This window comes from Mytilus edulis, chromosome 7, assembly GCF_963676685.1.
Source record: "Mytilus edulis chromosome 7, xbMytEdul2.2, whole genome shotgun sequence".
Lineage (NCBI taxonomy): Eukaryota > Metazoa > Mollusca > Bivalvia > Mytilida > Mytilidae > Mytilus > Mytilus edulis.
Window position 1 is genome coordinate 79,905,493 of NC_092350.1, and position 13,528 is coordinate 79,919,020.

General features: G+C 31.5%; 1 protein-coding gene across 1 annotated transcript; it reads right to left on the reverse strand.

Moving 5' to 3' along the window:
- Positions 1-7,320: 7,320 nt before the first annotated feature.
- Positions 7,321-12,693, reverse strand: LOC139482353 (uncharacterized). Its single transcript, XM_071266207.1, has 3 exons — positions 12,355-12,693; positions 9,370-9,531; positions 7,321-7,971 (listed from the first exon to the last, which is right to left on the reverse strand). Exons 1-3 carry the CDS (start codon positions 12,668-12,670, stop codon positions 7,790-7,792), a joined length of 660 nt encoding a protein of 219 aa, XP_071122308.1. The 5' UTR covers positions 12,671-12,693; the 3' UTR covers positions 7,321-7,789.
- Positions 12,694-13,528: the final 835 nt, after the last annotated feature.

Here is a 13,528-nt window from a genome sequence, read left to right on the forward strand (position 1 = left end):
GGCAACAGCAGGGTGAACAATGTATGAGTTTGTGATTAGGTCTAGTTTAAGAAGAGCCACAAGTAATAGGTCAATGATATTTGGTATGCAGTTGTATTAGCATTGGCACATCTCTTTTCCATGGATATTTTTTGGCCCTGCCCTTTCAGTCATGGTCTATTGACTGTGAAAATTTTGCTTAGTATACATGTACATTTTTGTGCCTGTCCCAAGTCAGGGGCCTCTGGTCTTTGTTATTGGTCTGTATTATTTTAATTTTAGTTTCTTGTGTACAATTTGGTAATTAGTATGGCGTTCATTATCACTAAATTAGTATATATTTGTTTAGGGGCCAGCTGAAGGACGCCTCCGGGTGCGGGAATTTCTCGTTACATTGAAGACCTGTTGGTGACCTTTTGCTGTTGTTTTTTCTATGGTCGGGTTGTTGTCTCTTTGATACATTCCCCATTTCCATTCTCAATTTAATTAGTTTGTTATAAGATCAGTTTAAGATGAACTGCTTATGTAATGTAAATGATATTTAGTATGCATATTAATTGACATTTGCAAGTATCGTTTCCATGGAGATTATATAGCACCACCCCCTCATCATGGTTTGTGGACTTTGAAACTTTTACATAGTTTTGTGTTTAGTTTTTTTTTTTAAAGGGAACGACTTATGCTAGCTATATAGGTCAATGATATTTTGCATGCAGTTGAATTAGCATGGGCACATCTTATTTCCATGGAGATTGTTTAGCCATGCACTTTCAGTCATGGTGCATAGACTTTGAATATTTGGTAACTTACATGTTAAAGTATTGCAATTTTAGTTTCAACATTTGCATTATCAAAATAACATAAAGGCGAGACATATCTCTGTAATAACAGTTTATCTTGTTTGATTTTTTGGTTTGACAAGCATATTTAATATTGAAACTTATTTTATTTTGATATGAGTAGAGAAATACCATATCACATGAGAAACAGTGGAAGAGTCTGTTTCTCTAAAGGCTGTTCCAAAACTAAATGCATGGGGGGGGGGGGGGGGTGATGGAAAGCAATTCATGTAAACCCAAACTATCCATAAAATTAAATTTACATTTTACTTTAATACAATATTTTAATATCATGTTAACAAGATTCTCAGGAAAATACAACCACTCGCAATTTATTAATGCGTATACCTTCAATCCCTCCCACCATGATGAATTTTGGAACAGAACAAGAGAATTTATACAATATAAAATTTTTACATAAAATCTTAGAAAGACACCAATGAAAGGTTGACGTAGTTGACAGTATATTTGACAAAGAGGGTAACAAAAGGTTTTTGTATACAAAGTTAATGGTATATTGACAAAGCTGCTTATAAAACATTATTGTAGTTGATAGTACATAAACTATAGTATACACATTCTTGTTAAAGTACAAATTTAGTAATGTATAAATATAAGGGTTAACAAAATGGAAGCAACAATGTAAAAACCTCTTGTTCCAAATCACACCACTGGACCGGACCTGTCTGGCACAGAAATGTCCAAAGTAAAAAAAAACGATAACAGGATAACAGGATCCTGAGGATGTCATGATGGATACCCAGTTAGTCACAAGTCATACAACCAAATGAAACAAAAGCATGAAGACAAATTAAGGGAAAACTGTAAAATAAATAAGAATATGCATTTGTTTATCAGAAAAACCAAACGCAATGGGATAACTATATTGGTGTATGGTATGATTGTAAAAAACAGGGTTCGTCTGACAATATTGCACATTTTCTATATTTATTTTTTTATCAATGCTAATATTTCTTATAATATTATTGGAATGTAAAATACTTGCGTTGATATAATTGTTTTGTATGTATTTTTTCTTCTCAAATTTTTTACTTTTTTCAACTATCAATCAGTAATATCATTTAAAGATTAATTTGAGCTGAATTCACTGTAACTCCATTTACAGGAATTTCAAATTTCATAAAAAAAAACTTTTTCCAAAAATTCACATTTCTCCAATAAAAAAATATTTACCTAAATATAAGAACATCTAATGTTGGAGAAATGTGAGTAGCAAAAACAATAATGCCAAAATTTTTAACACATTTAGACATAGTTTGGAGGAAATTGAGTTAAACCTTTTCAACTGAATTTTATAAATTGTTCTTATGTTGTGCTGTTACACCACTGTCCCCGGTTAGAGGAGGGTTGAATGCTCACAAACATGTTTAACCCCGCTACGTTCATTGTGTGCTTGTCCAAAATCAAAAGCCTGTAGTTCAGTGGTTGTCCTTGGTTCACGTTTGTCATATTTGTTTTTTCGTAAATTGTTTTGTTATAAGTTAGGCCGTTATAGTTTTCTCAATTGAATTGTTTGATGTTTCTCATGTCGGGACCTTTTATAGCTGACTATACAGTATGGGATTTGCTCATTGTTGAAGGCCGTACTGTTGCCTATAATTGCTGACATCCAGTTTGATGTTTGAACTTTGGTGGATAATTGTTTCATTTGCAATCAGACCACATCTCCTTATTAGAGAACTAAAATAACAAAAATGATAAGCAAGATCTACAAATTTGTCCCACTACTCCTTATTGGAGTTATTGTTCCCTAATAACGGTTTTACATTTTTTGAGTTCTTAATTGCCTTTTATAAGAAATATATATGAAATAAGCAAAAAATGATCAACAAGACAAGATCTACAAATAAGTCAACATGACCGAATTCGTCCGATGTGATTTTTTCTTGGAGTTATTGCCCCTAAACGGAGATTATTACCAAAATCTTAGTGTTTTGCCTATCATCGTGAAAGCTTGATAGATAGATAAAGACTTTTAAAAAATTTAACAAAAAAGATAAGTAAGTCCGATGACTCCAATTGGAGTTATTGTCCGTTAATGAAGATTTTTTAGAAATTGTTTGCGTTTTTTGACTAATATCTTAAAGACTATTTTATATCGATTAAAACTTTAAATGGCAAAAAAACTCATAGAAGTTCAACGAAAACGTTTTTCATATATGTAAGAGAATGATAGTTTCATTGTCAGTGCAATGTTTGCAATTAATGCATACTTCCTTTATTAGCTATTTCATTTATGGATTAGTTTTAATGATGTAAGGACTTTCTAATAATTTTTGAAAATATAAACTAAAGATTGTGATTTAGACTTTAGATGACACAACAGTACAATGAAATGATAAGAAAAGTTTCCTGATTGTGAGTAAGAATGTAAATATTTTAGCGAGGAATTATTTTTTGTTTATGTGCAGTTCAAAATTTAAATTACAACTAAATTTTGTTTAATAACCGTTGTTAGTACATCCTTTACATACGATTTAAGGAAGCAAGACGCCGACCCCTCTTTTATGGGAAACTTTTAGTTGATAATTTAGGAATCATTTCACTAAGGTATAAATGGAGCAGGCCACCCTGTTTAGAAGTCAGTGCAGCCCCTTCCCCACCTTTTATCAAAATTTCTGAATCCGCAACTGCAGCTACTACTAGTTTTTGTCATATATCTTCTAATAAAATATCATAATTTAAATGTTCAACCCCCCCTTAAAATCATGTTGTCCGGTGTTGTTTTCTGAAAACTAAATCATTCAAAGAATATCTAAATTAAGTAAACACGCTTCCGTTTTTCACAAATATGATAGATCATATAGAAAACTTGTCTCTTACTGGTCTGATTTTATTATATCTAAAGCATGTGATATTTTTTTGCATTTTTAAGGGTCTTTTGAAGTTTGTCCCAAGGGGCAATTTCCCTCTTGTTACTAGTCTTTTTTCACCTGTGGAAAAGTTTGAAAGACCAAGATTTGAATTCTAGTAATGCAATCATTTCCTGAATGTATGACTCCATATGTATAGGTGAATAGCAGCCAGTTTGAAAAATCCGAACCCCCAAAGATCAGAATTTAGAGAAGAATAATTTTGTTGTTCTCTCCTGTTACAGGCTTTTTGTGTACTTTCTGAGAATATTTCATTGTCAGCACTGTAACAGTAAATGTGTTTTTATAGTATCTTATTTGATTGATATGTAGATGGAAGTAAACTTCTACATAATTCGAATAAGAGGACAAAAAGTACTGCTCAATTCCTTTCTGTAACATTCTGTCATGTTACCTGATAAAAGTAACAGCATAACCATAATCAGTAACAGGAAGGATGCTAAAGACAATTTCACTGACGAATTACAAAGTTAATCTACTATATGCCAACCATTTCATTTAATATAAGTTATGATCATCATATTAAATACATCTCAACATAATATACAGTATATTGAATGAAAAGACAGGTTTTTTTTACAGAGAACATTGTGCAATTTTAGTACACTAGATGGTAACAGAAAGGAATTTATTTTAGAATTTTTCATTACCTATGCAGATTTTTCAACTTGCAAATGCAGTTTCAAAAGATAAATGACACTGTTTGCTGTTATCCTCCAATTGTGACCAATTTGAAATGATGTATTTTTCTTAAACCATGAAAGAAAGCAAATTGTTTTGAAAACATGATTCCTTCCTGTCACCAACTCTGTCCTGTTACTTTTCTGAAGATGGAAGTAAACTTCTACATAATTCGAATAAGAGGACAAAAAGTACTGCGCAATTCCTTACTGTAACGTTCTGTTACCTGATAAAAGTAACAGCATAACCATAATCAGTAACAGGAAGGATGCTAAAGACAATTTCACTGATGAGTCACAAAGTTAATCTACTGTATGCATTAAATTCCTGTTACTCGAGATTCTTTGATGTTACAGACATATCGGACTATATTTTAGCATATTTCTTAACCTTTTGTATTGAAAATGCTAAAAAAAATAATTGGTATTTGATAAATAATGTAGGCTATACTAGTAAACCAGATATTGCGCCTGTCCCAAGTCAGGAGCCTCTGGCCTTTGTTAGTCTTGTATTATTCTAATTTTCGTTTCTTGTGTACAATTTGGAAATAAGTATGGCGTTCATTATCACTGAACTAGTATATATTTGTTTAGGGGCCAGCTGAAGGACGACTCCGGCTGCGGGAATTTCTCGCTACATTGAAGACCTGTTGGTGACCTTCTGCTGTTGTTTTTTTCTATGGTCGGGTTGTTGTCTCTTTGGCACATTTCCCATTTCCATTCTCAATTTTATAGTATCTTCTATGTTGTGTCATGTGTACTATTGTTTTTCTGTTTGTCTTTTTCATTTTTAGCCATGGCGTTGTCAGTTTGTTTTAGATTTATGAGTGTCCCTTTGGTATCTTTTGTCCCTCTTCTATATTCCCATTAGAAAGTGTTTTTAATTGATTCACTTTCAAATTGGTAACAGGAAAGAACTGGAATTTGTTTGTACCATTTTAAAAATTGCAATTATTACCACATTTAACAATTGTTTGAATGACAGGCAACAGTTCCTAGATCCTCAATGGTAGTTATTCCATTTGTGCTACTAAAATACCGGTTCTAACGACATGTTTTTTGGATTTTTCTATTGCCAAAAATTAGACATTTTCAGATATTATCTCATATTTTTATTGAAGAGTATATACAAAGTATTAATAAGAAGTAATAAGTATATAAAAAGTGCATAATAATTCATTTTGGTAATTTAAGGTTAAAGTAAACAAAAAACAATAATTGCATATTCTCTTCTTACAAAAGTTTCTGTAATTAAAAAGTCATACACACAATAAATGTTAACATGGTTGTTATCATAGCATCTGCATTATTGATAGTAATTTTTTTTAACTTATCAATTTTTTTTAAATTATATTACAGTATGTATAAAGGTATTCATTCTTTCAGGTGTAATATATTGTACAATGTAAATAACACATACAAATGATAACAGGAATTTTAAGGAGATATTTTAGCTTAGTTAGCATTGCATTTTTATGACGCCATCATACATACAGCATGTTATATCAATGCTAAAAAAGTAGACATAATGAAAATAATGTTAAAATCAAGTTAAAAAACGAAGCTTGGTATTCTTCAGAGCGTGTACAATTTAAGAAATACCTCTAAATATAATACAGGAACACCCTTTAAAACAAATCTGGACAGGCGTTCCACCCCTCCCCCCCCCCAAAAAAAAGAATAAAAATAAATTAACCTCAATTCATCAATTGTAGTCATACAATAGTTACTGAAGACCCTTTGTCATTATTTTCATTAGTTTTCAATTTGTGACCGTTTGAAATTGTTGGGTGTTTTTTCAATTTTCAATAGACTTCTTTAGTAAACCACACTGTTTTGACACCATAATGCACTTCCTCCGAGTTGCTGCAAAACTTAAAGTGCTAAGGATTATTTAGGAACACAGACCTACGATATTGCGAGCAATAGTGGATGGCACAATCGCCCCCTTTTTCCATGGTAAAGACAGCTATTTCGCATTTTATCAGCTTCTATGGCAACGGTAGCCATCTTAAAAATGTCATACCCCGTCAAAATATCTGCACAGCCAGTAAACATTATTGTTAAACATTATTGTTTAGTTCAATTGAATTAGTTCATACGAATCCGAGAAATTAAGTAGTCAATAATCTCATCATAGATACCAGGAATAAATTTAGTATACGCCAGACGCGCGTTTCGTCTACAAAAGACTCATCAGTGACGCTCGAATCCAAAAAAGTTAAAAAGGCCAAATAAAGTACGAAATTGAAGAGCATTAAAAAAAACGTGGAAGAAAAAAACATAAAAGAAGAAAAAAGGGACATTGGCAACCAAACCATATCTTCTTTTTATATAGATCTACAACAAGATGTCACCCCAACTCCGTTGAGGATGCAATAATAATAATAATAATAATAATAATAATAATAATAATAATAATAATAATAATAATAATAATAATAATAATAATAATAACAATGATATTTTTAATAATACGAACTGTTACATATTTTTACAATGATAATAATATAGGGTTATTGCATGAATATTGGGGAATATTGTCCCGAGTAGATTTTTATATTGCACGAGCTTGCGAGTGCAATATATGTTCTACGAGGGACAATATTCCCCAATATTCATGCAATTATCCTTTTATTGTATAGCAATATAATATTTGAAAGTAAAAATTGGTTTAAACTAAGATTTAAACGTTGATGACGTCATGGATTTTGAAGATTTATTGCACTAGTGCAATATTAGAATTTATTGCACGCTAACTTTTGGTTGCGTTCTGTGGGAAATATTATATTGCTATACAATAATAATGTTTATGCATTTTTAATTTTTCACATCCATGACAATGGCGGCCATATTGAAAAAAAATAAAGACATATGCCGTTTCAATTGAAGAATTTGAATCCAGTAAGGTCATGTGTCAAAATTTGGGATCATTGTTTATCATTTTACCACAGAGAAAGGAGAGTAAAGTTTCGTGGATTCAATATTTGTAGTTGTGCATGCACAAACCAAGGGTTATATATACCAAAAACCGGACAAAGGTTCTTGTCAGAATATACGTTTTGAAAAGTGTAAAGTACCCTGTTATTCTGAATGAGAGAGAAATGATGTTTTTGTCTGTTAAGAAGAACGATAAATGTCCCGTTAACAGTGGTCCCTTTTTGATTGTCGCTTAGCGCTTTTAAAGGTATACTTGAATCTGGACTTTCAGCCCATAAGAAAGTTTGATTGTGAGATTCCTGGTGACCGATCTGAAAAGACCATCCCCTAACATTTTTATTCGAAACGGTATAAGAGTTATCTACTTTATTGTGCTCAGCAAGACCAATTTCTAGTACAAACCAGTAGCTTTGCAATGTGTTTATGATAGAGTAAGAAAAATTCACTTCATAATAGACTATAACATTTCTTCAATACAAGTATCTGCAATTGCTCCCTCATAATTCTTTAAACCTGCACCATCTATGATTGTTGTACCACTTATGTAAACGTTGCTGAGCATTGTAAGGTCATCTGTTATGAAAACATCGGGATGTGACGCTGATCGGTTAAATCTCATATCAAATGTCAGTGCATCAGCTAAAAAATAAAAATAAATTTATTCGATGATTTGGGAAATAAGGCACATATTCAGTTTGAAATATGATGTGTATTTTCATTTAATAGTACTCTCTTGTTGCTTAAATCATTATACATAGGAGGACACTACTTTTAAATAAATTGTTCCAAGAAAGCAAAATTTATTGGAATGGTTGAATTCTTATGTTAATCCTACCAAATTTAACGATACCAATTTGAAGTTGTTTTTATTGTTTTGTCGACTTCAAGCAAAATATCAACTAAAGGGATTCAGTTACTGTTTTTCACTCTATATTAACGAGTATAGTGAAATGATGAAAACACAGTAACCACACGGCACAAAAAGCCGAGTGACACCAGATGTGAACATTCGGTCTTGAATAATAAACAACAGAATAACATATGACGACTAATGAACTTATCAACACATAAGTTGAATTAGTACCAATATTAGTGTTATCAAGTATTACTTATTTTAAAAAGCTTTCTGCCTTTCGCATCTATCAAATATAAGAAGTGCGTTTTAAGAACTTAAATATATATTTGTAAATGTCTAGGTTAAGAGCTTCATATAAGACGGAGCGTAGATTGCATCCTCAGCCGCCTAGTGTATTTCATGTGGCCTTGTCTATTGCTACGGAAATCCAGTAAAGAATATGGAATCATGGTAAATAAAATGTGTAAAACATATTTGTTTTCGTTCGGACTTCTAGTTATTAGAGACGAACCATATAGCCTACCCTTTGAAATGTATTAATGCATTATTTAATGATCAATGACTCCTTTTACCAAGATTCCGATATCGACTCTTCAAAATTAAGCAGAATACAGAAACAGGTACAGGAGAAAGTGTCAAAAATTTTCTAACACAAATATACAGACATGATTATTATATATATATATAAATATAAAATTAAAATTTGTTAAAACGTCGATATTTAATATTCTATTATCTTCATTCAATTTAGATAACACACTTAATCTATCTGATTTGTTAAACGTAATGTACAACATGTACAATAAGCTGCAAACATATGTTGAAAAGAAATGGATAAGCTGCAAAATTATCTTATCAGCCTCGGATTTTATCTGATGAAGCTAGTTTATCTAGCGATATATTGCGTCAATTTATGAAATATAAACAACTATTTTTAAAACAATTATCGACTTAAAGTCACATGCTTAGGCATCTATATAATTAGATTTAGTAACTGCATTTTGTCAAACTGATCCCCGCCAAGAAATATTGAATGTTGATTATTGCTATGTTTAACCCTATACATATTTAATTTTATTTAATGTTTTTGTTTTTGTTATTGTGTGTTTGTCTATATCATGCGTTGCATGTTTTGACATATTTATCAGATATCACTACTCAATAAAAACATTCATATATACCTGGACATGTTTCTTGTGAACAAATCTTAGTTTCGAAAGTTTCATTACAACGTTGTGAGTTTTTAAGTTGTTGTTTGACCCTGATTATCACACCTCTACCACATGTAATGCTACATTCTGTCCAGGGACTCCAACTTGTCCACTTGCACTCTGTTTCTGCAACTTTGTATTACAGATATTAAGTTAACATCAATATATATATAAAAGGAGATATGGGTTTTGAAAAAAAATAAAGACAACTTGTGTCTGATGTGTTTGTAAACTAAACAGTACATGCCGTACTTTTTAGTAAATAAAATCGATTTGAATACAATACTGCATTATTAATAAATTTGGAACTAGGTCCATTTAACTATGACGTCTTGTCAGGCTTTAAAAAAATGACTCCTTCCTACGACGCCACAACACTGGAGCCATTTTATTTCTTTTGGAGAATTTTTGGTGGAATTCAGAGACCAAATTTAGTCATGAAATCTCCATTGATGACTAGAACTTTCGCATATAATGCTGATTTTTATCTCTTGTGAGCTTGTTGGCGCAAAATATTTCAAGAAAGATCCATGATTAAATTAAGTAATGTTAAAATAAGTGTCGATTCAAATTTGAGATGTGCAAAGATCTACATACTAGTAGTTTTTATTTCAAAAGATACTTTAATACCGGAGATTATGAAATACCAGAACGATACATTTATATTATCTAGAAATTCGGGTCTACAAAACTTTACTTAGTTCGATATTTATGCTCTCCTGTAGTATATAATGGATCGCCTTGAATCAGGGATTTTTTTCTAAACGAAGTAGATAATCAGAATACATAGTACATTGTCCCATTGTCGGCAATGTTTCGTTTATGAATTATTTACTAAAAGGGCGTTTTTGATAAACTGTCTATCGAGAAAAATGCTGTTGACTAATATCATCCCGATATCAATTCGTGACTTGCATTAAAATTTTTCATTATGCACCCAAAAGGAAAGAGTTTGTATATAAGCAAAATATTCTAGCTGTTAATGAAGATTTCTTTACAAAATTGGATTTCATAAATTTTTAAATTGTTTTATTGAAAACATAGTTGTTACGTGTGAAGGACGTGTTTTCAAGAAACAATTTTCTCTTCAATGGGAACTAACTTTGCTGATTTGTTATTTCCAAATTGGTACCTTATTCAGATGAGGCTGACTTAGAAAGTTCGAGGATGGCCATTGGGAAGCATTATCCTTCAATTTTACTTTCCGCTATTGAGATGATTTCCACTCACTACATTCTTCAAAGTTTGGTGGCTTTGTTGAACGTATTTAACCCATGAACTTGAAATAAAGATCCAACAGACTCAGTAAAGTCTACCTTATATCTTGACTTGCATCTAGAAATTGACAATGGGGGTCGGTTGAGAACAAAACTTTACGACAAAAGAAATGATTTCAGCTTCTCAATTGTGTTTTGCAATTCTATCTCGCAACATTCCAGAAGCGCCAGCATATATTGCAAATGTCAACCGATCGCAAAACTCCGTTATATTTCGATTTACTGATTATCATCCCACTAAAACTTGTTATGCAATAAAGCTCAATTGATTTATCTACACAATGGTGTATAACACTCCTACCTTTTTTGTCGGAATCTTTCGTAGCAGGTCTTCTTTTTAGGAGAGTATGTAATATCAAACTCGGTAAAATTTAACAAACCCGAATTTCTAGATATTATAAATCGAACGTTCCGGAAATTCGGGTCAATCAAATTTTAAAGAGTTTGGTATTTTACACTGTCCAGAAGTGAATATGTACATTTAGGGGGGAAAAACTTGAAATTGACAGTCATATCTTTTAACCCCACTCCTTCTCTTGTTATCGAACAAATAAGGCTTTATGTTTGAGTGATGTATGTGCATATATATAAAAAAAAAGCTATAATGGTGATTTTTATCTCTTTTTGATTTAACCAAGGCAACAATCTGCATTTATTTGAAACCAAATATTGCAAAAAGGGGGTAAAATGTCACTAAAGTATCCAAAATTTGGCCAAAAGAGAATTTCAATCCATTTGAATGATACCTTCCCTGAAACCATAGACATTTATCTATCAAGAAGTCCAAAAACGTCATATGCGTTCAGCTAAGTGTGCCATAAACTTGAATTGACAAGTTCGAGGGACAAACTCTGGTTGAAAAAGCCTACAATAGTTTCTGGAATTTTTAGGCGGTACGGATGAGAAAATACCGCGACTGTCAAACTGAATATTCAAAAAAATGAATAATCCTGAATAGCTGTACTATTCGTCAACTATCTAAAAATCAAATTATTGTTACAGTACAAAACTTTCATATATTAAAAAAATCACCCAAAATGTGAAGCTATACTTTTAACTGTGTAATGCTGCCTCAAGGTGAATAACTGAATATTTCGATAATGTACCTGTTCGTTTTGTATTTAGGTTTCTGATGAAATTTATTCCAGGAGTACGTATCTTGTGCACTGGTAAAATACTTTTAACTGTAGCAGGACATACGATCATATAACAAAATTAATAAAAAAAAAAAAAGAAAAGATATATATATGTCGAAATCTAGATGTGGTGTACAAAATAATATTGACACCTTGTGTTTGTTGCATAACATCTTGGCTACAAGTTTATCGTTTTTCTGTTTAGTATAAAATTTATATCAAGATCCATTTTTTTTTTTTTTTTTTTTCTCAAGATCCATTTTGTTACATATCGTGATCAATTTTATTTGACAATCGCCAATGGCAGTCTGCAGGGTTCAAGAACATCAGTTGTTCGACCTGTTAGTCAAATGCTTTCTGTTTAAATACACTTTTTCACTTTTTTGGTCTTTTGGAAAATGTTGTTTGTGCTGTATTTAGACCTTTCTACAACGAAATTTGTTTTACATGCACACGTATAAAAATTGCGGTTTTTATCCAACGCAATCATAGGTTTGAACGTAGTTTTCAATTTAGACTCGTTTATATATTTATATACTTACACTGCTTTTCTGCAAATCTTTCTTTTGTTATGAAGAAGGTGACAACACCTGTGATAACTATTCCAATCAAAGAACAAATAATGATTAGAAATAACAACCACAATGGGATTTGACACTTGTGACGACCATGAATTTCTGCTTGTCTTGGTGGAAAAGAAGGTGGTGCAATGTGTTTATCATTGCAATGATCTTCATTTTGAACTGATGATATGTTTGTGTACGTTTCTTCAGTCGTAAACACTTCCAAATAATCTGGGTCAAGTATCTCTGCATTGAAACTCTTATTGGTGTAAACGTTTTTTTGCGTGTTTGACATCTTGGTTTCTCATCAAGTACAAACTACAAACTACAAAAATAGAAAAACAAATGAACAAACTAAAGACTTATTCATTATACATTACCTACTTCTCATGGTGTCTCTATTAATGAATCTCTTTCAATGATAAAGACAGTGTTGAGTATGCATCATATTGACATGCAACTTAATTCACTATCAGTTTTAAAATGAAATCATAAGTAAAACGTATGTTTCGAAACACTCGACATATTTTTTTCCTTTATTTAAAATAACAGTCATCATTACGGAAATAGCCCATTACAGACTTGTCAGACCAGTCTGCATCGGTTAAATTATGTTTTCTTTATCTTTCTTTTTTGAACAAAGGTCTTGATTCCAGAAATTGAGGTAACTTATTACAGATATATATGTACAAAATTAGAAAACCTTTTCTCATTTAGCGTCCACGCATAACATAACACTCATCAGTGACGCTCATATCAAAATAGTTATGAAGCCAAACAAGTACAAAGTTGAAGAGCATTGAAGACCCAAAATTCCAACACGTTGTGCCAAATACGGCTAATGTAATCTATGCCTGGGATGAGAAAATCCTTAGTATTTCGAAAACTTAAACAGTTCTACATAGTAACTTTGGTAAATTCCGCAAATTAAAAAATATTGTGTATTTATAACTATATGTGTGGAATAATATTATTACATATATATTCAATTCATGAACAGCTACCGTCCAAAATGTGAGATTATTTAAGGCAGATTTAGATTTTATTGTAAATAAACATTATACATGTTATACAAAATGAAAATGCTACTTAGGTCATGTGGTAATCATTTAGGAATAACTACATGGTGTGGGGTTTTCCTAATAATTAAATA

Coding starts and splice junctions, on each gene's coding strand:
- LOC139482353 (XM_071266207.1), bottom strand. CDS start 12,670: ATGTCAAACACGCAAAAAAACGTTTACACCAATAAGAGTTTCAATGCA. Junction 9,532..12,354: donor AAGATTTGCAGAAAAGCAGT/GTAAGTATATAA, acceptor TGTAATACAAAG/TTGCAGAAACAGAGTGCAAG. Junction 7,972..9,369: donor TTCACAAGAAACATGTCCAG/GTATATATGAAT, acceptor TTTATTTTTTAG/CTGATGCACTGACATTTGAT.